General features: G+C 34.8%; 1 protein-coding gene across 3 annotated transcripts in view; it reads right to left on the reverse strand.

Moving 5' to 3' along the window:
• The window catches only part of Brinp3 (BMP/retinoic acid inducible neural specific 3), a 372112-nt gene extending 348080 nt beyond the window's left edge, over positions 1-24032 (reverse strand). Inside the window, exons 1-2 of one of the 3 annotated variants that reach the window (XM_028874720.2) lie at positions 22793-24032; positions 2441-2726 (exon numbers count right to left, since the gene is read on the reverse strand). In XM_028874720.2, the coding sequence (XP_028730553.1) occupies positions 2441-2676 (236 nt within the window). In that variant the 5' untranslated portion in view covers positions 2677-2726; positions 22793-24032. The other 2 variants (XM_028874721.2, XM_028874722.2) reach the window with 2 other exon arrangements.
• Positions 24033-24756: the final 724 nt, after the last annotated feature.

Genomic DNA, 24756 nt, shown 5'->3' on the forward strand with positions numbered 1-24756 from the left:
AAGACAATTGCACATTGCTCTTTGGGTGTGTCAGACCAGTGAACTTTAATCATCTCATCTTGCTCTAGTATTTGAAATGAAAGAGAAGATATGCTTCCAGAAAAGGAGAGGGGATGGAGAAAGACAAGTGAAAGAGATTTGACCTAATTATGTGAATATGCTTAATACGTTCTAAATTCAGAGCTAATGCCTTCCAGAAGATTTGGCAATGTAATATACCACATGAAGGAGTTTATGGCGGTTATAAGCAATAGTAGATCTGGCTGATTACTTTAGGAAATCATATGGTCTTTAAAAATGATAAACCAAGTAGATAATGTGGAATATATTAATTTTCCATCTGTGTTTTAAATATTCATAATCTCCACATTAGTATTTATGGCAAATATATGCAACAGTTTAAAAAAAAAATCTCTGAAACTTTTCTCTTTTGAGAAAGGTTCTGTGTAGTCCTGAATGTTTTGGATCTTGGTCTGTAGATCAAGCTGGCCTCAAACTCAAATATCTGCCTGCCTCTGTCTCCTGAGAGCTGCAATTAAAGGCACGTGACATTACTGCTTGACATCTGAAATCTATTTTTGAAGATAAATAAGAGACAAAAGAAAGGTCAACCCCTATAAAGTTATTCTAATATCTATGTCTGAGATTTTCTACCCTTTCAAAGATGAAGTCAATTTCTTCAAAATAAATTTTTGTGTCTATGGCACAATATGGAAAGGTAGATAGCAATATCTGCACTTAAGGAAATTCTGGGTGGACAAAGCAAATACCTTTCCTCAACACCACTGAAAAACTCCAATAAGAGATTATATTATTCATTTCACAATATTATCAAAGTCTATTGCATTGTTATAAAAGCATGAAAGCCTTTAAAATGTTCAAACCCCAGCTCAAAAGCAGATGGCTCTTAAACCTTCATTTTTAAATCTACTTAGCATCTGATCATGTTATTCAAGCCACAAAGTAAACACATGAGAAAACCTAAAAAAATTATTTTTTAAAGACAAAACAGTAAATGAGCCCTGCAGAGAATCTCCAAATGTTCTATTTATTTCATAGTTTGAAATACTGTGACCCAAATAATGATTTTGACTCAACTCAAAACCAGACAAAACATAGGGTACCAGTCTGCTATTCACACATGATTGGATAATCAGCCAATCCACCAAACACATGCATAGAACACCTTAGACATCCAGAGAGAAACAGGCACCAGCACAATCTAGACAAATGCTCTGGCGTCACCTCCCTGCCTGCCTGTCTTGCGTAGCTGAAGGGTTAGATATTCCCACAGTCTGAAAGGCAGGTATCTTTAGTAAACCTCTGAAGGGAAGATTTTTAATAAAGCAAATATGCACAGAAACATGTAACCAGAAATCTCATACCCTTTTGTCTGTGACAAATTTAGGCATAAAATTCTTCCTATTTGTCACTTTGTTTAAAAACTTATAATAACATTTTTTCCCACTTCTTAGACATAATAGTGCTTTGTGTGGACTAATGCTTTTCTTATTTTTTGGAAGTTCAGCAATGAGTGGAATTTGCTAAGGATACGCAGTATCTTCTGGGAATATGACTACAGATAAGATTTATAAATTTCTCATAATGCTATATAAAAAACTATGTACAGGCCTGAAGCACAGTGCCCTCTGGTGCACATACTGCAGAAAATAAAATATTTATACAGCATTATCTGCATAGACACTGACACAAACAATGAGGTAAGTCTGATTCTTCATAAATGCCAACAACTGGAAGTTGCCAACTCTGCCTCAAAGACACAATCTAAAGCAATAATTTGCATAAACATTCTGAATGACAAAAATAAATATGATCTAATTCATTCAAGTGACCCCTGCTACATTGATCTTTTCAATCTCTGGGCTGTGTGGGAATAAGCATCTTTTGATGATTTCAACAACTCTTTTGTACAGCTTACTTAGACTTCAAGTTTAAAGGAATTATAAAAGTTAGCAGCCGTATATCTTAATCCTCTTTGGGTTGTTTGCTATCATCATCATCTTCCTTTATAGTCATACCTTTGCTTTTTCTCCAAGCTTAAGAATATACGATTACATTATTTTAAAAGAGCACTCCACTAGCACACTCAGTGACTAGTAGATGATTTCATTCCCATTTAGGCTGAAGAAGGGTACCACCACCTGATAAAAGCTATAAAAGTAATTTTTAATCATGTGCATTCATAATGAAAAACAGCCTTCAAGAACACTGGTATGTACTCTCAAAATTGATAGAGTTATACAACCAGTTACCTGTTTTTCTAATAATATGTCACACTTACAAGCAATAATTTTAGACAGCATGAAAATATCACTGTGGTGTTTGGTCAGTGATAATCCTTCCAAGACTTTCCCCAGGAGCAACCCTTATTTTCACATAACCTCCAAGGATGATGTCTGCAATAGCTTTCCCTTCATACCTGTATATCTTGTATCTTGTGCTAAATCCCTGTCGGCTTCTGTCCACAAAATCTGTGTACTCCTGTGAGCGATGGAAGGGTCCCTTATCAGAGAGGAGCCAGTCGAAGGGGCTTGTGGCATGCTGGTCAGAGACAGCAGTAACCGCTAAAACCCAGCAATGAAGACTCAGTACTGTCCACTCCCATAGAGCCATCAGAGAGGACAATTCAGCACCAGCTCTGCGCCGCCATATCATGCTTCCACTGGGGACTTAGAGCCTTCATCCTCTCAGCTCTCCCTCAACACCTAGACAGAATACACAGGCAATTAGTTACCCCTCAAGAGATTCTCCACCAGCTGAGGAACTGAGCTGGCAAACTTCTCTGATTTTAGTCTGTTACATGCTTTTAAATGAGATGATAGCAGAAATGACCGTGAAGCAACACATACTTACTTCTTTTTACAGAGCTACGTATTTTTACACTTTGTGTCCAAATTTCCATTTCACTAAAAATTCAATCAGTATGTAAATTACAGGCCATATCATACCAAAACCATCCAGTGGATCATTCATTAAATATCTTGAGCAATAATAATCTTGAGCAAATATTTATATTTCTCCTTGAACTATTTCTAAAATTTCATATGATCAAAATAATCATGTTTATTGATTGTATTAATATAGAAATCTATATTAAAAATTATTATAAATAAAGCATATAATTAAGAACATTATAAAATTTAACAATAGTGTATTCGATATTTTCTAATTTCTTTTTAATTTTTATTTTGGGATATATAGCTATACAAACATACGTGTGTGTGTATTGGCATTAACGTGTCTGAATATAAGTATACATGTGACACAATACATGTGCGATTTTTTTTTATATAATTTTCTTTTTTTTTTTTTTTTTTTTTTTTTTTTTAATTTTTCCTAGACAGGGTTTCACTGTGTAGCTTTGCGCCTTTCCTGGATCTCGCTCAGTAAACCAGGCTGGCCTGGAATTCACAGAGATCCGCCTGGCTCTGCCTCCCGAGTGCTGGGATTAAAGGCGTGTGCCACCACAGCCCGGCACATGTGCGAATTTTGAAGGCAACTTCAGATTCTGGTTCTCTTTGCCTTCCTCTTCATTTGAGGTAGGATCATCTGGAGTTTTTATGCGCTAAATATGCCAGGAAAGCTGACTCAGGAGATTTCACAGATTTCTTCTCTGTGTCTTCTCTCCATGAGCATGCTGGGTGCATACTGCCACACCTGGCTTGTTTTGGGGGATTCAACTTCAGGGCCTCAACTTTGTGCAATAAGCACATTTTCTACAGAGCCACCACAATAAGCTCTTATAGTTATTTCAAGGTGTCTGGTTTTGTTTTGTTTTTGGAATGGTCTCACTATGTTGGCCAGGCTAGCCTCCTCCATTTCAGTGTGTCTGCCTCTGTTTCTTTTTTCTTGAGTGCTGAATTAAAAGTGTGCTACTAAAACCAGATCCTGTATCTATTTTAAGAAATGCATTTGAAATATTTATTCGACTGTCATCTGCATAATCAAATAAACATGGACTAAAATAATTACTCTAAGAATACAGAAATATACCAATATCTGTATATAATCAAGTATGTGTACATAGACAGATGATAATAGGTAGGATGGTGAATGTTTATAGCAGAGATGAGTAAGAAGGGAAGGTATTTGTCCAGAAATATTTTTCTCATATTGTCTTAAACTTCTTTTATTTTGGAAAAAATTATAATTCATTTCTCAGAGCTTTAAAACATCCACATAGATACTGTGTCTTTTCCATGCATAATCCTACATAGTTCATGTGTACACAGAAACTTAACAGTATAGATTATTTCTAAAATTTGAAATTGTGCATATTATATTATACCCATTCATGAATGAAGTAAGAGATGAATACTCCCAGTACATACTGCTAGTGTGGAATACTGTAAATAATTCTGTACCAAGCTGCTGGTATGGTATAATATTATGTATAGTATGTTTTAGAAATATTTGAATTTAGTTTGCATTCTCATTCATTTTTAAATGATATTATAAAGTGTTTATATTGTCAGTAGTAAAAAGTTTCAGCATAAAATCTATAGCTAGCAGAATCCTTCACAATATAATCAAAATTCCCAATAGTAAGTAAAATACTATATAATCACTTGCATGTCTTCTGCATTCAGATGAAAATTTGGTAAGCTTAGTTTACTGTTCTATCTGCATCTCTATATTTTTAATTTAATCCTAAACTGCTTTGATTAAAAAAGGTATATACCCATGATTTTATAACTAAAAATATCTAATAATGATAACAAACCCACATAGCTTAGATTATTAATGTGACAATTTTGCAATCTACAAACTTACAAAACAATGTCCCAAAACAATACATTGACTTTATCAATCACATGAAATAGCTCCACTGTAGTGATTAAGAAAAGCTCTCTTTTGTAACTTACATAAAAAAGTATCATATGGAAATACTTCTAAAACTATTTACTTTCAGGATTTATATGCTATAGTAGATGTAGAAACATCTATGAAGAAATCCATAGCCTCTGATAGTTTCTAAGTATCATTGTCAAATCAGTAATTTCAAAACTTCCAAATCTCTTGAATAAAATTAATATATTTATGCATTATCTTACATGAGTACTATACCTTTTGTAGTTAATTTGCATTCATTAGCTTACTATTTCTTTGTACTATTCAGTTAAATGTCCCTGTAATCAACAAATACTATTTATCTATGCCAACCAAGCATTCATGAATTTCTACTCTGTTTTAAAAAGAATTGTATGTTTTAAATTCCAATGAGAATTTGTATTAACAAATGAAGTCAGGCATTGTTTTACATCTGCATTCAACATCTAATATGAAAGAAAATAATTTTGAATTGAATGAAATTTGTAACTATGCCATCTTCCAGGGCCTTCTGATTAGCACATATACTATGATTAAATTAGTTGAAAATTTATAAACAAAGGTGATGTGTGCAACTAGTAACTTGGAAAATGATGCTTTGAAATCACAATCAGATCACTCTAATCTTCATAGAGAACAATTTTACAGCATCTAGGCCATCTGGGTTTGTTTATAGGTGCTGATTCTGAAGCATGATTCCTTGTGGCTCAGTTTCCTCAGTTTAGGAAGAGTTAGCTGCATCAGTCTTTTGTTACTGGACTGAATGATTGACATCAATATTTCTGTGAAAGGTAGTTTGATAACACAGTTTCCAAAGTACTAGGTAGAGCTGCACTGTGTTGTGTCGATTGGAGAATATATATTACAAAGGATGGATCATCACATGATTCAATAATTAAAAAATCAAAAAGGAAATAATCCAGTACACCAAGATTTTTCCTCAGATTAGTAAAGCTGTAAAATGATCTTGACCTTGCCATAAATTATTATGTGATTATTTGTCTAACACTGGAAATAAAACTGTCAATGCAAAATATTTTCTAGAACCTCGAATTATGTTCTGCATTAAATAGAGTAATAAAATAAACTGAAGAAAAACAAGCAAATCATGAAAATCAAACTATAAAACTAAGACTTTGTAGTGTAATATGTATTTTTAAAATTTAGCATTGCTAAGATATCCTTTCTATAACAAAAAGAAGTTAAAAAATCTTGTTTTTTTTAAATATTTATTACATATAATACTTTTACAAACTCCATTTTTACATATTCATATTTTATGTTCATTCTTTCATGTTCTAATGTCATTTGCAAAATACCAATGATGTTAAAAAATTTGTTTCCAAAAGTACAAAAATGACATATATCACAATGTCTAATAATATATAATGAATAACACATCATACTATGACACAACTCAAGTAGAGAGTGATAATTCCTCCCTAGCTCTCTGTGTTCTTGATCCTAATGCCAACACTTTATGTTTATCTAAAATAAGGATATAAAATGTATGTGGAAGTCTAAAAGTGTTAAAAATATATATAAAGTATTTCACATACTATTAACTTTGAATTTTTAATACAACTGAAAGTATGAATTTTAAAAATAGTGTTAGGAATCGATTTTTAAAATTGACTTTTGCTCATGCCCAAAATATTTTAAAAAATAATTCTATCAACCATTCCTATTCAACTTTAACCAATGGGAAAACTCATGGAAAGTTGAAAGACCAGTATAATAAACACATCTTTCAATCATACCTTCTCTTCTCTCACACACCCCTTGCTGTCTAACTTACACACAGATTTATGCTTTTTAAGAATCAGAGAAAGGCCAGAAAAGTATCACATAGTTCTAGAAGATGCTATACCAGGTTCTAAATCTCCTACCATGTGAAAGCACCACAGTATTCTCCAAAAGAACCTTCATGTCCATACCTAGCAATGTGGAGACTGACAAACATAAAAGACTGAACTATTTTGCTAGACAGTTATTGTTTCAATTCCAGTGTGGTATAACTCATAATTCAGAAAGCTATAATAACATTATGGTTCATCTACAATGTGCAAAATGTGATGATTTTTAGATGGAATTAGGCCACTGTGAGGACCAAGAATACCACTTTTCTGCCCAGGGATATACTATGGGTACTGAGAACAGAATGTGGTTCCTCTGCAAGATCAGCAAGTGCTCTTACCTGCAGAGCCATCTCTCCAGCCACATAACAAAACATTTAATATTAAAAATTCTTGATATAATATAAAAGTGATTAAATATTTAGTACCAGGTGAGTGAGAAAGGGTATCAAGATTGGGCGTGTTATCATGATTGTGGATCATGAAAAACATTTTTCCTATGCCTTTATATTTATAAAAAAAAAAAAAAAAACATGCCTGCATCAAACAGATCCTCTTCAAGAAGAGCCGAGCATAGATCTTTTCAATAAGGCTCTCAGTGTATGTTATACAGTGTTGTCATTCTTAATTTAAATAATGAAAAGGTGGTAATTGAAGTTGGAAAAGTTGAAATGCCTTTCCCTTAGAAAAGTCATAAGGATGGATAATTTTGAATGAACTCCATAATAAAGTAGGAGACAAAAAATCAGGTTGACAAAATAGAGTGCTACTTACATAGTTTTTACAACAAAATTAACAGCTATTGGACTCTTCTAATATGAAGAGACTTTTCATTAATAGTCCCTTATTTTGCTCTTTAGAAATATGCAATGTTGTATATATTAGTACATTTTAGTCTATTCTTTAGAAAAATGATGTTCATGGTAAATAGTCATCAGAGCAAACATTCAACAATAAGAATTACACATAAGCTAACTTTCACCCTTCCTCTATCTTTTCATACTACCAACTAATTGGAAAGGATATAAAAGTGGAGATGTGTTCGCAATAGTGTTTCCAGTTTTAAATTAAATAAAATTTTAAACTATAAAAGAAATAGAAAATTGAAATTGAATATTAATTATGACTATTATGATAAAATGATCTGGATAATTATGCATGGGTTTTTGGAGTTGCTGATTTATATGATTTAAGGTTTTTGGCTAAAGTGAAGGTTCATGTTAAACATGATTCAATATTTTTTAAAGTATGTAGTACAAACAAAAGTCAGAAATCCTTTTCAAGTTATATGCTATGTATTTCGTTGGAAGTTATAATAATGGATAATCTGATGTATTTTATGTGTTTTCTCTTCAGAGAAATTTCAAGATTAATCTTGTAGGTTTAGTTAAATCAATCTTACAGTAAAACAATCCCAAAATAACTATACTATTCAACATACCTATACCAGAATTAGAGTTGCATAAGGGTAGACATAATAAAATTTCTGTAGAGTTAAATTAAAATGTAGTTTGTCAAATTATTCATAAATTTTAATTAAGGTCAAGTTCATCTTGGTGTTCTCAAATAGATAAAATGATGACAAGATATATATGATATATCTTTTAATACCATTTTACAGAAAGCCCCTGAATATAAAAAATGATAATATTTATGAAGAAATTGCTTTTGTAGATAGCAATCAATACTGATAAAGGTTGAATTTGAAAAACAGCCTCATACCTACACAAACATAAAGCATCAGTTGTCTATGTGTGGGTACATGTGGGCATCTCTAGATGTGTATGTATGTGAGCTTATGGTTCCGAGTCCTCATGACTTGTGAAGTTACATCACTTTATTGCTTTAGTGAAATACTGACAGTTTACAAATGTAGATTTGAGATGTTCTAAAACTGTTTATATTTAAATTAGACATTGGGCTTTGAAAGGTGAAAGATAGTGAAATTAACCAGAATTCGTCAATTTAGTAACAGAATAATTCATGAACATAGTATAATCCTTACCTATGTGTTTCATTTTTGACATAGATAGGACTACCCTCTACCTATCGCTTGGCTAGGAGTGTAGAACGATTGCATGGTAACTGTGCTTTTCTTGAAAGTAACAAAATTTAATGAGTAAAAGTGGGGAAATGTTCATTGTTACACTATTCCAATGTCATTGACGTAAGTGAGAATTACAAAAGAATTTAATTTAGTTTGTATTGATAATTCTTTCAAAATTATATTTGTGAAACTTTTCAAGTAAAAGTGGCTATCAATCACAAAGAGAAAGAAGTGACAACAGTAAAGTAACTTGACTACTTATTTGTGAACTAAATAAAACCATCAGTGAGATAAATGTATTTAAATTAAAATTCCTTTGGAATATTAATAATAACTGTCTTTAATTAATTTCTCATTTATCGTAACTTGCCAGTATTAAAATTAGAACTATATTAGGTTGATTCTTCTAAACATTTTCAATGTCCAGGTGATAGCATTTTTAATAGTTTTATTCATCTGTTCTGAGTACACAGTCTTTTTCCCAGGGTTTGCTGAGGTCATCTCGTGGCTCCTAAGACAGTGCATACTGTTTTATACACAGTAAACTACTAGCACTTGTACTGAATTTAATTCTTTGTCTCCTAACATCATAGGCTAGTTCACTATGTCTTCTGACACAAGATAGATATTCCCATCATATTTATCTATGAGTAGTACATTGTTGTACATTTTTTTTACTGTTTCTTCTCCCTCTTATCCACCTTAGAATACTGAACTTCCTTACCACACTCACACTGCGTTGGTTAAAGCTGTCTTTTGAAGGGTGTCATTCTATACATTTACCTCTGTTAAGCCTTGATTCCAGAGGGTCTTTTCTCCTTACTTATTTTAATTCAGAAGGCAACACAGTGCCTCTGAATTATAGCTTTAAGTGTTTTCCATCTTAATGAGGGTTAGTATTCCTCTGGGAAGTACATACTGCAGAGGAAAGTAATCTCCTGCTTGATCCTGTCAATACAATCTTGTCCTACCAATAAAGAGGACATTAAATGCTGCTGCCTAATGGTAGGACTGATTAGAAAAAATGAAGAGTAGGTGAGTTCCATTCCTTTACAGTGTCCAGCACATGGGGAAATTATTCTCACCAGCATAATGCGTGAGAGCCATTTGGGTAACCAGATAGCTCTAAAACATGAGTGTTTTAGCATAGGAGGGCATGTAACAAATGATGGAAAATGCATGTTGTCAATCATAAGGAACAAAGGAGCAAAAGTTAAACAAAGGCTGTTCAGAAATAGATGTTTGGAAATTGGTTTTCACTTAATTGGATTAGAATCTAGTTTTAAAAGAAAATATAATGGATCCCGATGTAACTAGCATTTGTTACTCTTGCAAAGAATCTGGGATTTTTCACATGGTGACTCTCAGTTATCCATAATTCCAATTCCAGGGGAAATTATGCCCTCTTCTGTCCTCCATGATCACCAGAAATGCATGAAGAGCACATACATATATATGCAGGTGAAATAATCATATACATAAAATAAAACAAATATTTAACTAAAGAATGTATGAGAAATTCATTAACAAAGATGTTCTTCTATATCTGACTCCAGTCAGGCTTCTCTGAATTGTATTTTTATAGGTCCTGAATTGGGGCCTGCTGCAGTCAGCTGTTCAAACATTGTGTACTAAGTACATTTTCACAGAATCTACAAAATCCACAGAGGTGCACCATGTTTATCTGGCTGGATTTTTCATCTTCAACCTTCTTGGTGATATCTCAACACTTTGGAAGCATCAAGGTGTTTTAGGTCAGCATTTCCCTTCATCTGCTCTTCCCTTTGTGCATTTATCATTTACTGAATATACTGCTACAATTCCATTTTTTTTGTCTTTTAAGAACTGAGTCAAACATCACTTTCTCACTATAAAATCCCATTAAAACCGTCTTTGAATAATATCTTACCACTTTTAACAAGTGTCATGAATAACTTTAGAACCAACTGGAAATATATTATAATTAATATATTCTAGTATCAGAACAGTGAAACAGAAGACAAGCTAAGATAAAGGTTAAAAGAATATGTATGTAGAAATAGAGCAGAAATAACAATTGCAGAATGAAGGTTCAAAGTGGTTTTAATTTTTTTTTTCATTTTTTGGCAGTCTTATATCTTTATAGTTTATCAAAGCAAAGCAATTTTTGTCAATAAAATAATTCGTCACATAAACGTCATTTTGAAGGAAATGTGAGGACTGTTGCTAAGTTCATATAGTTTTATTCAGCCCTAGAATGTGTGCAAATCTATGAAACTCAAAGATAATTATTGTTTTGTCCTTGATTTCATAAATAGCATCCTCAGGGTTGTTTTTGTTTTTTGTTTTTTGTTTTTTTTTTTTGCCAAGATTTTGAAGTGTTTTAAAAAATTAATGTTACTGTACAATACTTTGTAAAATGATCATGACAAATTTGTTCAGCCAAAAAATAACATTATTTAACTAAACTCATACTAGTATTAGTCTAATAAATAACTATACTGAAATACAGCCAGAAAACTTTAAAACTGGGTCACCAAATAGACAATATTCTTGTGCTGTAAGGGGACCAAGAATAACCTCAGAGTTTATCAAATCTGCAAAGAAAGGTCACTGCATAATTAGAAGTTATTTTATTAAAAAACTTAAATAAGAATGTGTTGTCTGCACACATAAGAAATATTAAATTTATGGAACTTTCAAGAAGATTCAGTTTTTAAAAAGTTCAAAAAGCTCATGATTATTCAGACCATAGAAGAATTCTTTAAAAAAGATAATAATTTTCAGATATTTTTTATCCAGGCATAAGAAAATTAAGGATGTAATACTCATAATTTTTGTTGGTAGCTCACAAATCTGTCATCTTCCTATTTATAGATGCCCTTTTATCCTCAGGGAAATTCTAAGATATTTTTCCCAGCATGAAGCAGGAACCTATGAGTGTTTTATGTATTTGTTTACCTTTAGCATCAATAACAAGCTTCTACAGGGTGAAGGACCTTACATAATGAGACATATTATCAATTGTCTAGAGTAAAAATGACGTAAAATTTGTTTTTAAAAAAGTCCCTGTGGTGTCAATTTGATGTTTTCATTGATTTTATTTATTAAAATCAAATGAATTACTATCAAAATGTTCTGATTCAAAGAAACTAACATGATTTTTTAATAAATAAATAAGATCATCTAAAGTCAAAATTGTAGCCCTTTTTTCAGAACTTTTCTGGTTTCTTAATGTATCTTTTTTTTTTTTCCTTTAATATACACGATGGAAATATATTTTGTACTGATTTTTCTTCTGCTGGAGCATTAAGAAATTCTCCTCTTTAAATGGAGATATATTTACAATACCAAAGTTGGACATGCATGACAATAAAATTAGTGGCCAAGCACCACATTTCTCTTAACTCTTAATGGATTAATGAGTTTTGAGAATTCAACTAAGAAAGAATTATAGGCAACTGCCTTGTCATTGTTTACATCAGTTATGTTTTCATTGTGTTCTTAAAGCTTCATGTACACAATCAGCTATTCAACATATAGATGTTAAGAATCAAAAATAAAAGCAAACCAGAGGCTATCTTCAATAAGCACACTAATTCAGGATAACATATTTAAAACTTGATCTAGTGTTCTCCAACACCTACTGCACCCTAATCTGAAAGTCATGACAGATCTGTGCATGTTTTTAATTGAATAATATCTCTTCACCAACCTTAGCATAACTGACCTGGTTGACAGGCATGCTAGCTAATGAGATAGAGTCACCGTTCCTGATATTAGTAATATTTTCAGCTGATAATAAGTCCTTTGTTCTTTCTAACAGAAAGCATCTGCTTGCATCACTGCTCCTCAAAATAGAAATTTAAGCAATTTGTTGTTTTCAAGAACAACTTTCTTCAAAATATTAATTTAAGGTCTAAAGTAGTTTAACCATTACTACCTTCAAATGATGATGGACTAAGTTTGAATAGAAATCAATGCAAATTTCCATGAAATAATGACATATATTTAAAACAATTTTCATATATCTGTAATCTTCAAGATTTTATGAAAATTTAGAAAATGAAGAGTAAAGTATGTAATAGTATTTCTGGCCATTAGAGAGAAGTGACTATTATGTAGGCCTCTTATATAGTTATACAATGCATGTTGATTTGGAAATCAACTTGATAGAAAATGACAGTAATTATTTCACAACACTAGTCAGAGGAATAGCTATTATTACACTTACCTGAGGCCTAATTTAGTAATTGATACATTTTAATGAGCAGGTTATATCAATAGATACTTAGAAAATAGTTGTCTTTAGCTCAGACATCTCTAAAAAGCAACAAGTTATAGCAACCTTTGGCCAGTTTTATGATGACATAACTATGTAGGAGGTAGATGGATAGAATATAATTTTGTTTAGCCTTTCGTACTAAGGATCATTGAAGATAAACTAATATTTTAATAGGCCATCATTGAAATTCTTGGGGGCAGCCTTTTACTTGAAATCAGAATGGATTTCTTCAACTGGCATTTGCCTGGATGGGTTTAAAGGTGATAAAGGCAGTAGTGGTATTCCATTCTCCCTCCAGTCTATGCTTAACACACTGAAAATTGTCATATCATCTTTAAAGCTGACTGAACAATGACATGTTAAATTCTATGAGTCTTATGGTTGGGTAAGAGAATGCAAAAGAAAACCATGTTATAGTTTACTATGATTATAAAATATGATTAAAATTATTTCCCATATGTAGCTTACCATTCAAACATAGTACTGTGTGTAGTTATATTATTCAATAAAGATTGTTTTTCACTCAACAATGTCAGTAATCTATTCTTTGTGTTAAAGTTGTGGAAATTGATTGATATAATGGAAAGGGGAGGATAGAGAGCTGGAAATACATGGGATCAGTGATGTATTGACTCATAAATGAGTATAAAAGTTACTTATACAAAGAGGAAGGCTTAATATTAATTCTGAAAATTACATAGAGTGTCTTTCAAAAACACATTGAGACATTTCTTTTATTCACTATGGATTCCAAATCTCCATTCTCAAATATTGGAATCACTTATCTTTGTTCACATTTTGAAATAAGTCAGACAAGTCAAATAGCTTTTAGTCTTTGACCGACTTTGAATGGTATGGTGAAACCTTGAAAGAAATGCATCCTCTAAATCTTCAAAATAGATTCTATTGTAAATTTTTGATCATGGATTAGTTTAATCATTTTTATTATTAATTATGGGGTTATTAATATTTTGCTTATATGCCACAGAGTTCAGAAGACAGCATCATATTCCCTAGAACAGCAGTTACAGACAGCTGTGAACCCCTTTATGTGTACTCTAAACAGAACCAAGTTTCTCTATAAGAGCAGCAAATAGTCTTAAACATTGAGCCGTGTCTTGTGGCCCAGAATTTTTTTTAAAGATTTATTATTTATTATGTATACAGAAGAGGGAGCCAGATATCATTACAGATGGTTGTGAGACATCATGTGGGTATTGGGAATTGGACTCAGGACCTCTGGAAGAACAGTCAGTGCTCTTAACCGTTGAGCCATCTCTCCAGCCCCATGGCCCAGCATTTATATTTTTGAAAAAAGTTAACACATTATTTTAAAGTCTCTATTTTAAGTAATATTAGTGGTAAACAACACCAATTTGCTCTTCGCTATTATTGCCACAGTGGGTTGATTTTTAATTTTGATTGAACATTTCATAATTTTGGAAAACTGAGAATTCTTTCTTATCATTCTGTATTATAATCACTAACATTACTGATAACATTCATGAAATGCACCGTAATTATGTCTTTTTAGATAAGTGACTGGTGAGATGGAGAATAAGAAATCTGTTATTGTTATAACCATTCAGTTTTAACGCATTGATAAACTATATTTTGTCAACATATTAAGGTGTTTGTTGGCATCCACAAAATATTGAGAAAACTATAAATTAATGACCTTAAGGCATCATTTTGCACACATCTTCAGTATTACTTATTAAAACTTTCATGGCTTTTCTCATAAAATTGAAGTGATTATAACTGTTTAAGTACAATTTCATATTAAAAAAGTTTTTCCATGTCTCCATTTACATTTACAGAGTTTAATTTTCAGATCTGAATTTTTTATACTACAAAGATTGTTACTCACTAAGGATATGACTTGCACTTGAGTACATCGCTTATCTCCAAATCTTCCCAGTTGCATTAGTTCTGTTTTATATTTACAATAGCTGTGATAGAAGGCCTCAGATTAATTAGCATTTCTAATAGCAGCCACAAAACCTCCAGCATTCAAAGTGTGCATATATCAAATACTGCACAGTAATAAACAACTATAATAACCATGATTTGTTTTGCTTTATTTTGTTTGTTTTTTCAGACAAGGTCTCACTTCCTAGCTTAGGCTGCTCTAAAACTATGCAGCCTAAACCAGCTAGCTTTGAAGTCAGAAAAATTGATTAGCTTCGGGTTCCTAAGTTTTGGAATTTTAGGCAAAAAATATCACAGGTTGGAATGCATGTGATTTTTAAATATGACAGCTGAATAAACCCACAATGTTCAAGCATATTCTTTTTTTTTTTTTTTTTTTTTTTTTTTTTTTGGTTTTTCGACACAGGGTTTCTCTATGTAGCTTTGTGCCTTTCCTGGAACTCACTTGGTAGCCCAGGCTGGCCTCGAACTCACAGAGCTCCGCCTGCCTCTGCCTCCCAAGTGCTGGGATTAAAGGTGTGCGCCACCACCGCCCGGCATCATATTATTTAATGTAACATTTCCCCAAACTGGTTATTTTCATGAATCTCATTTAAAATAGTTTTTTTAAGTTTTAGTGTGAAAGTGAGTGTTAGTGAATCTACAAATGTACTGCCCAGTATTTGAGACTGAGCAATCTAAAATGTATGCTTACTCAGTTCTGTTCTTTCCAAGGCTAGATTGTTTTTTAATAGTGTAATATTCTAGAGATAGATTTTAAAATTAACAAGATGCAAGAGTCCAGAAAAGTTAATAAAAGCTAGCTCAATCCTGATGATGTTGGCTGATACTCACAGAATTCAGAAAGAATAAGTCCATCTGTAACTATTCCTTCACAATAAATCTATAATGGAATTTAAATGAAACACACCATTATGAGAGAATAATTCTTACACAGCAGAGCACTATAATGCATTTGAATGTAATGTTCATATATTTATTAATTCAATCAATAAACGTGTATTTTATAGATTTAATTTGCTGGAACTATAATATGATAGTTCCTTTATTAGCTATTAAGGAAAATTTGTTATGCTTTGGGTGCTCTTAAAGGCATCTTCATCTGGGTAAATTAGGGTTTACACACTAAAAAAAGAACTGGTTAAAAGACTATGTAAAGTATATCATAATGTGAATAAATATATTTTAAACTCTAAAAATCATAAACTCTTAAATTAACATTAAGATTGAAAAAAAGAGATTGAGAATTGGTGTTTACTCAAGTAAGTAGATTACATATCACTTTTTGAAACATAATTCATACTTTCTAATTAAAAATAAGTCTCTAAACAACACAAGGATTTCAACCCTAAATAATAATGCATGCATCCTGTCCATCAATAATGTATTAATAATGTGAATTCATATTTGGGAAAATAAATTTGTTACTGAATCACAGTTGGGCTTACCTTCTTGTTAAAGAATGAAAGTTTTGTTACTTTGAATATTAGCTAGGAAACACCTCAAAACACTTTGCTTTATTTATTTCAAACTTTATACAGAGCAGTAAATTCATAACTTATAAAAGAGTTACCTGTGAAACCTTTGGAATTGAGTAGGAGTATTTGTGAGTAATTAAATACAAATATTCTTTATAGCTCATCAGATATTCTTGGAAAGGATAGTTATAAGAGCTTTAAAACATTATTCACATTATTTGAAGACCATTGTACAGGACTAAGGTTGCTTTTTGATACCATTAAGAAGGCAAAGAACTGATCCTAGCTAAACCTTCCAGGTATTGATTGAGTGGAAAGCCCATTAGTACTCAGATTAAATTTCAACTTCTAAGACTCATTTCTTTTTTAAAGAACAGAATAAATATTATTACACTTTCTTATTATTTAAACTATTGAAATTGTCAATTAACAAACAATAAAATTTGTATTTTTTCTTTTGCCTTCAATGGTAATTTATGAATTGTAAATGTTGAAGTCATGAAGTAATATAATACACATAGTGGTACAACAGAATATTGTTCAGAATTATACCGCTATGTGTCTAAAAGAAATTCTCCAAATAGTTGTTAAATTAATACACAACAGTTCAGATGTCAACTCTCCTTCATTTTAATAAACTGAATGTGAATTTATAAAAATACTATAAATTACAATATTTAGGTTTCTCTACTTTATTATTATTATGTAAGAAGACTTGTAATTCATTTGTAGGAGGGCATCATTAAGCTAATCATATAAATTAATATAAATCTACTAAGGTACAGCATTTTATTTAATTTATGAACCATAAAAAGTCAGTCAGTTAAAAGGCCTATTTTCTGAAAGTGTCTATCTTCATAGAGAATATAAAATCCAAGATAAATATCTTATCAATAAAATAACAGCTACTGTTCTTCAGCCAGGGAGCTACTTCTCTTGTTAGAAATTGCATGATATTAAACTCAGATGGCACCACTGCACAGGGACCAAGGACACTTGAAACTTCCATTAAAAACAGTTCTGTCAACATTCATTCTCAGGAAGTCCTGACACTATTTGACACTAAGAAATTAAAACGCAACAGAATCTTTTGAGTGATGGATTAAGTTTTTTCAGCATGTTTGTCTTTAATTTCTTTAATTTTTACCCTGGCTTGTCCTTTAAAAGCATTCCTTCCTCTCTGTGATGCATGTGAGAAATGAGAAAAATAAGTTAGAACTCATGGGAAGAAATCTTAGTAGAACAATATAAATGAGGTAAAACTAGAGTTGAGATGCAGGAGAATGTCCTAGGTCTACCACCACTTGACCTTTCCCATGTCCTGACTCTCAAAAAGATGAAGCAGTACAGTGGAAAGAGTCTTAGAAGACTGCAACATTAATCCTAAATCTTGAACATAATCACAAACACATTTTGAATTTTATTTTTTTTAAAAAAGAAGTTTACGCTAACCTTGTCACATGGTGTTCTCATAGTCCCATTTACGCTGGAAATATTTAGATAGTAAGTTCAATTTTCTAAATTACTAAGAATTTTTAGAATTTTGCTATAATCAGTATTTTTTTTCAGTTTAATGATAATAGGGACATAACAAAATGAAAGCAAAAAGAAAGGCCCTTGACAGAATTTTACAATGAAGCATCAAATTTGGAAGGCCAACTACTATGTTTCAGTTTCCTCTTGCAGAGAGACACCTATGAAGAACCATTCAGGAAAGCAATCGTTTTGAATTTAATAACACACCAATCTAGTAGCCCAGTTAATGGTAAGGATAACATGTGCATGTTTATATAATATATATCTGAACAGTTACACTTAAATATAGAGACTTCTTTCAGCTAAGTATTGGTGTACTTACTTAGCTGTAGTACACCAATAATTTTATTGAAAATAACCAACAGGTGTTATAATTTATAAATCATACTTTTATACTACAATATTGGGTTTCCTAAAACAAAATAGCTCGTGAGAGGATTATATCATATATGATCCTGTTAAAAGTAAATTAAATTGATCATTATATGATATCCTACATATTTCACTTCAAGGATATTGTTTAAATTAATATTTGACATAAATGTCTTCTCCATCAATCCAAAACTGGACACAGATACACATATCCACACAGAGATACAATATGTTTATTATAATAAAACTGCAGAGACTAAAGTACAAAAGAATTGACAAACTGAAATGTGTGAAGACTTTCTCTTGTGTGATTAAAAACTACTTTATGCCTCAAACTAAAAGACAAAAAGTATTATAACTTTGCAATTTTCCAACCTAAAGTTGCAATTATTCTTATTTATTCAATATTTTATCAGTGAGCTTTACAAGCTGGAAAAATATTGATCCAGGGGTCCACATCAATAAATGTAAGCACTAAAATTATTTCCACTGAAATTGTAAGGTTTTTTTTTTTTTTGACAAAATGCTATTAGCAACTGCATGGTTTATGACAGTGTCTTATTAATTTGTTGGATTTTTGTGCTTCACTTTCGGCTAATTCTTAGCTCCTTCAGCCATACCCATAATATAACAAAATGAGAACACTAATAATAAAGCATTAGACCATGCAGATATATTGTCATTTTAATTGAATTAAATCTGAGAGTGGAAGAAATCTACTGATTGCTCAATCTGCCTATCAACTTTGAATAAAAAGAGATTTATTTGAGGTGTGCTCCCATAATTTTCCTCTCATTTTTTTTTTCAGTTTTTCATCCATTTTCCTTAGACTTTAAGGTGTTTGCACCAGGTTCATGTAGAAACCCAGCCTTTGGGTTTTTGGCAACTTCCTGCTCCTCCTTCAATTTCCTAAACCAACCCAATGCCAAATTCTAGCAATTTTGTTTTACAGACTGACAAAATAGAACAAGAATGTTCACAAGGAGTCAAAATTACTTTCCTAGTTCCAGAGGCCCTTAATAGTGCTCCAGTCACCCTCTGCATAGAAAGGTGTGTGACCCCAGCAGTAGGAGCAGGATAAGGCATCTCTGTATAACTGTCTCTTCCATATTTCACTAAGGCGATTATCCACCTCTTCCTCTAACTCTCTACCCTCCCAATCGCTGCCTTTCACCTAGATCCATTTTATGGTATTTCTATCACTGTCTAACGTCCAAATAAAACCACATTACACATTTAAATGAATGCACATCAAGTCTTTAAATGTTATTAAATATACTCATGACTGTGAATATTAAGAAGTTGTAGAGGTTAGGACCATCTGAAAAATGTATGTATTCTGTAGTTTGAAATGAAAATCTCATCACAAGATGGGTCAAACAGACAGTTGATGATATCATATAGACATTCAGTCCTTACCTGGTTAACTGCATGATGACAAACAAATCAAAAGTGCCCAGAATCTGAATCATCTGTCTCCACACTGTGACAGCTTTACAGCTTGGGGCTTTCTTCTTAGCTTACATACATTTGGCTGGCTATCCTTTGCAAGCAAGCTAGGGTTAATTTGTAACCCTGGTCACCTCCTCCTCTTTTCTAACAGCTGTTTGGCAGCTCTCACAGCAGGGAAAGTGCATTTTACTCGTTCAAATAGTGCCTACACTGCATCTCCCAGCCATGCATGCTCCACTTACAAGGAGGTCCCTGCTCCGAAGGACTGATCACGTTCTGGACCTCAAGTAGGAGGCTTTCTGTTTCAACTCTGAGGGACTGGGAGAACAGGCATCAAAGACTCAAACTCTCTGCCACTGTTTGGCTACAGACGCAGCATGAAACCTGCAGCCCTGAAGCCTCACCCCCTCCCTGGTGGTCACCTCCGGAGCAGAGCGCCCAGGAATGGGTCTTCTTTCCTCTCACCCCCACCTCCGGGAAAAGGGGGTGAGCAATACAAAAGTGAGAACTTTACAGCGGCTTTAACATAAACATGTAGCTCCCCTAAGCCTCGATTGCAGATAGCATTGCATTCCAAGCCCTGGCTCCAAGTTGAAAGCCAACTCACTTCACCCTGCCTCCCTCCGGATTCTGTGAGTTAGTGAAGGAAGGAAGGAAAAGAGTGATGATGATTAGCAATACTTTAACATTGATCTAAAAAAGTCCTTCAGTTATCCTAAGCTCTACTAAACAAACAGATAAAGACAGTGATCGGGGCTTTTAAAAACAATCAACCTGGAGAAGCATTGCGCGCTGTGCTTAGGATTCAGCTCAGGAAAATAATAAAGAAATTGCAACGCAGAAAAAAATGTTAAGAGATTGCAGGGAAAAAAAAGCAAGCCTGTCTTTCCCACAGAAGAGGTTTGGGACCCCAGAAAAACTGGACAACAGGCGTTGCGGGAGGTTGCAAAACCCTTGTGTGCCCACTCTCTTGGGCTGCTAATGTCCACCCGGAGCCGCAGGGTTGAGAGCGCAGCCTACGCCAGCGGGTCGGGGACTCTATCCCCACCCTCGCGCTCCCTCACCAGCCCTGGGCTAGCCAGGCGAGCAGGCGCTTTGCCCTCTATCTCCCCAGAACCCAGGAGGCTTAGAGGTAGCTGGGAGCAGCCGCGAAATCTCCAGACACAGTCGCCTGTTGCTAACCCTCTGGTTAGAGCATCCTTGGCTGCGGAAAGCCTGTCTCTTGTGTCAGTTTCCCTCATACAAGGCTGAGCTCGGGGTTCTAACACAGCAAAACGTACTTACCTAGACAGCGAATGTCTGAGCCTCACTGTGCCACACTGATTAAGCAGAAAACGGTCTGACTGCACTGAAAGTTTTTTCTCCTTTCTCTTTCTCCCTCCCTCCACCCTTGCGCAACAGCAGTAGTCCTCTAGAGAGGATATTTGAATTGGCGAATTACACCAAAGCCTCTTTTCTTCAAATGAAGTCACGGACGCTAATGGTACTGGCTTGTCAGGCAGGACGGACCGAACTGGCAAAGACAGCAGGTAGAAACTAGCTCTGGGTGAGGGACGCCAAGAGGTGCGGACCACTGTGTCAACCCCAACCCCTCTCCCACTTGGTGGGAGGCAAGGGGGAGAGCCCTGGAATCTGAGAGGAGGGGGATGGGGCGATGCTGCAGCTGGAGTACTTTTATGTCTGGAAGCTTAAAAGGCTTTTGAATTAAAAAGAAAGAAATCATTGCCTAAATTGTCGCAGCAGCCATCAATGACTGGAATAGTTCTTTCCCAGAAATTAAAAAGAACCCCCCCCCCACACACACACACAAAATAACTTAGGGAAGAGAGGCTTGAACAATAGAACCTCACCTCCATCCAGCCCATTAAAGAGGAACATTGCAGAAACTTGTCCTTATTTTTTTTTTGGGGGGGGGGGGATTGGGGTAATCACAGAAAATCTCTCCTGGTGCTCTACAGATGACTGACACATGCAGATTTATGTTTGATAATTACCAAACACTTGCCCCAATGTGAAGTAAAAGCCAACATTTAAGTGTTTCTCAACACAAGGAGGTGGAATAGGAAGTGATCATCAGTTAAAGCCCATAGAAATGTTCATGAAAGCACAAGGCAAGGACCATATTAACATACTTATTAAAAACTGAGGGCAGGGGTGGGCAAGTGTGAGGAGTGAGGCAATTACATTTTTCATGTAAAGTCCCTCCCTGAATTTCAATGTATTGGAACCCAGATAATCAGTGGCTTCTGATAGCTCTCTTCATCTGAAAGGAGACCTCCCTGACCAATTAACTGTTCGCCAGCATAATTCACAAAACCTGAAATGCATTGCAATATGCTGCCTAAACAGGAAGCACGATGGCCAATATAATGTGCCCATGCATGCTGAGGATATTGTATAAGAATTGTGCCCTCAAAACTCAGACTCCTTTTCTTACCATGCATGTTAGTGTTCAGAATCCTATTAAATCTACAGAGACACACTTTACCAAAGTCCTCCCTCAGCCATTCACACGCTTAGGAGGAGAGGAGCACACATCGACCTGGACAACCTTCTGAACATCAGAGAGACTAGTGAACTTTCTTAAACCCAGAAGTAGGCATCTCTCCCTCAGGCATTTTCAGAAACTAACAGCAAAAAAAAAATGTCCTTTTCAGTGGTAAAACACTGTGTTCCAAGAGAAGTAAATTGGGGGGAGGTGATGTCCATAGAAACTTGGAATATAAATAGGGAGTTTTTTTTTTTAAGAAGGATATATTGGGGCAAGTCATTGCAGGTGCTACATGTTACTAATTCTAGCATATACTGACGGTCACATAAGTACTTGCAATCTGAAAGTAACTATGCAAAACAGGCAGGGAGAGAGAGCGAGAGAGAGAGAGAGAGAGAGAGAGAGAGAGAGAGAGAGAGAGAGAGAGAGAGAGAAAAGTGGTGCCTATTTTAAAAAAATATTAACACTAGTAATAAGTTACTAGCTGCTCATCACATGTGCAGAGATACTTACCAGAGGAAATTTCATGAAGCAAGATGACCGTGAGAAAAATACATCCAGGATTCAAGCAAATATTCCATGGTCTTCCACAGCAGTGTAGATCTGTGGGCTGCAGGGCAGCAGGACTCAGAAGTATTCAGCGGTTCCTGATGGCTTCTAACCAACTGAAAGCCAGTTATTCAGGGGCCAAGATCCTCAAAGTAAAGGAGGTAAAATGTTAAAGAAGTGCGTTTTTTTTTTTTTTTTTTTTTTTTTTTTTTAAACTGGGGACCGGTAGCAGTGGGGACCTTTTCTGTGATGATCCACAGCCGAACAAATTTACCAAACCATATGTCCCCACACAGTGAGGAAAGAGAGAAGCTGGATCACGCACGCACGAGAACAAGATGCATAACACAAACAGATCTGCACAGAAAAGTAACAGGATGTGTTGAAGACAGGGAGTAGAGAACTAGTGAGCAAGCTAGGCTGTAGTCATCCTCAGAGTGCAGCGGCAGTGACTTAGGCTGCTGGGGACGATCCAATGAGAATTCAGGAGTGCACCGCTTCGGAAATCCTGCAGGGTCTTCCCACTCGCAGTTCTTTTCAGAGTTTACCTGCTCTAGGAACGTTATCATTAGGATTAGTAGTATTCCATCAGTGCATTTCACTAGCAGTTTCCTGAAACCCTTTCCCTCGCAGCAACTGAGGGAGGCGTAGTAAGAAAACCTGACACAACCCACACCCCAAATAAGCAAGCAGGACCGGCTACATTGCCTTGATCAAATCGTCAGCGATTTTTGCATGGACAGGGGCTGGGAGATGAATGGTTGAAGGCTCTAGTCGCTTGCAGGTTTTGAGGGCGCTATGCTTTGGAGGATTAAGCAAGGGGGCCCTGGAGTGGATGATGGGATGCCTAGGCGGCAGCATCTCTCCTAGGTCCCAGTTCCTTGATCAATCATGCTGCCTGTGTTTATGGCGATTGATTTGAATCCGGAGCCCCAGCGCCAAAACTACGCTTTAAGAAGCTAAATTTTAGGACAATCTGAGGACTGTCACCAGTCCATTGGGGGTGGGGTGGGAGGTTTGCAGGAGGGTCTGTTGGTGAGGGGTCTGCCTTGCCTTTGATTCCTGCAGTTATGCAGCTAAAGTAGAGAAATGGCTTTGCTGTGGATTGCATTGTCGTGTCATTTTCGTGTCCTGATACCGCATAAACGATCACCTGATCAGCAGATCGATCGGGTAAGATTAGCCCGATCTCTTCTCCTTTTTCCTTTCTGTGACCCCATTTTTCGCCCCCCATCCACTCCCTCCCTAAACCTATTCCTCACCCTTTCTTTCCCTGCTTCCTCTCCCCCACCCGCTTTCTTGTCTTTTGCTCTTTTCTCTCCTCTTGGAAATCTACTGCCGCTGGGGAATTGCCTGTTTGACTGAAAGGCTGCTAACTCTGTAAGTGATTTATTTTTTGACCATAGAATGAACATCCCCCCGCTGCTCCTCAAAATCTTTTCTTAGGGAAGATTCTGGGTCCCCTTCTTTAGAAATGCTCTGAGTGACCCAAAGATGTTTAGAGATCACAATCAGGTAGGGGATCTTTAGCCCTGGACTCCAGCTCCGTCTTGCTCCTGAACCCTGAAGCTTACAAATTAGGCATCTGTCTGTTTTAAAAATAGGAGGGGATGGTAACCTGGAAATCGATTTATTTGTTGTAAAAACTGAGTTGCTGAGTGATAGAAGGGCTATGAATTTACCGTGGGTAAAAAATGTTCTTGGTAAGTAATCTTATTTTCTGCTTCTCAGTAGCCCATCCCCCACTCCATTCATTTATTTCCTCTCTGTATGTAAATCACGGAGGAGCTGGGTCAGTGGAAATGTTCTTTTCCTCTTCTCTGGGAGAGTAGAATCCAGCAAGTGTGGATCTGAAGTGGGGAGGGGCCTTTGGAGACAATATCAGCACTTTCAGGTCCTTCCTAGCCTGTGTAAAAACACTGGCAGGT

Source organism: Peromyscus leucopus, chromosome 15 (assembly GCF_004664715.2).
Source record: "Peromyscus leucopus breed LL Stock chromosome 15, UCI_PerLeu_2.1, whole genome shotgun sequence".
Classification (NCBI taxonomy): Eukaryota; Metazoa; Chordata; class Mammalia; order Rodentia; family Cricetidae; genus Peromyscus; species Peromyscus leucopus.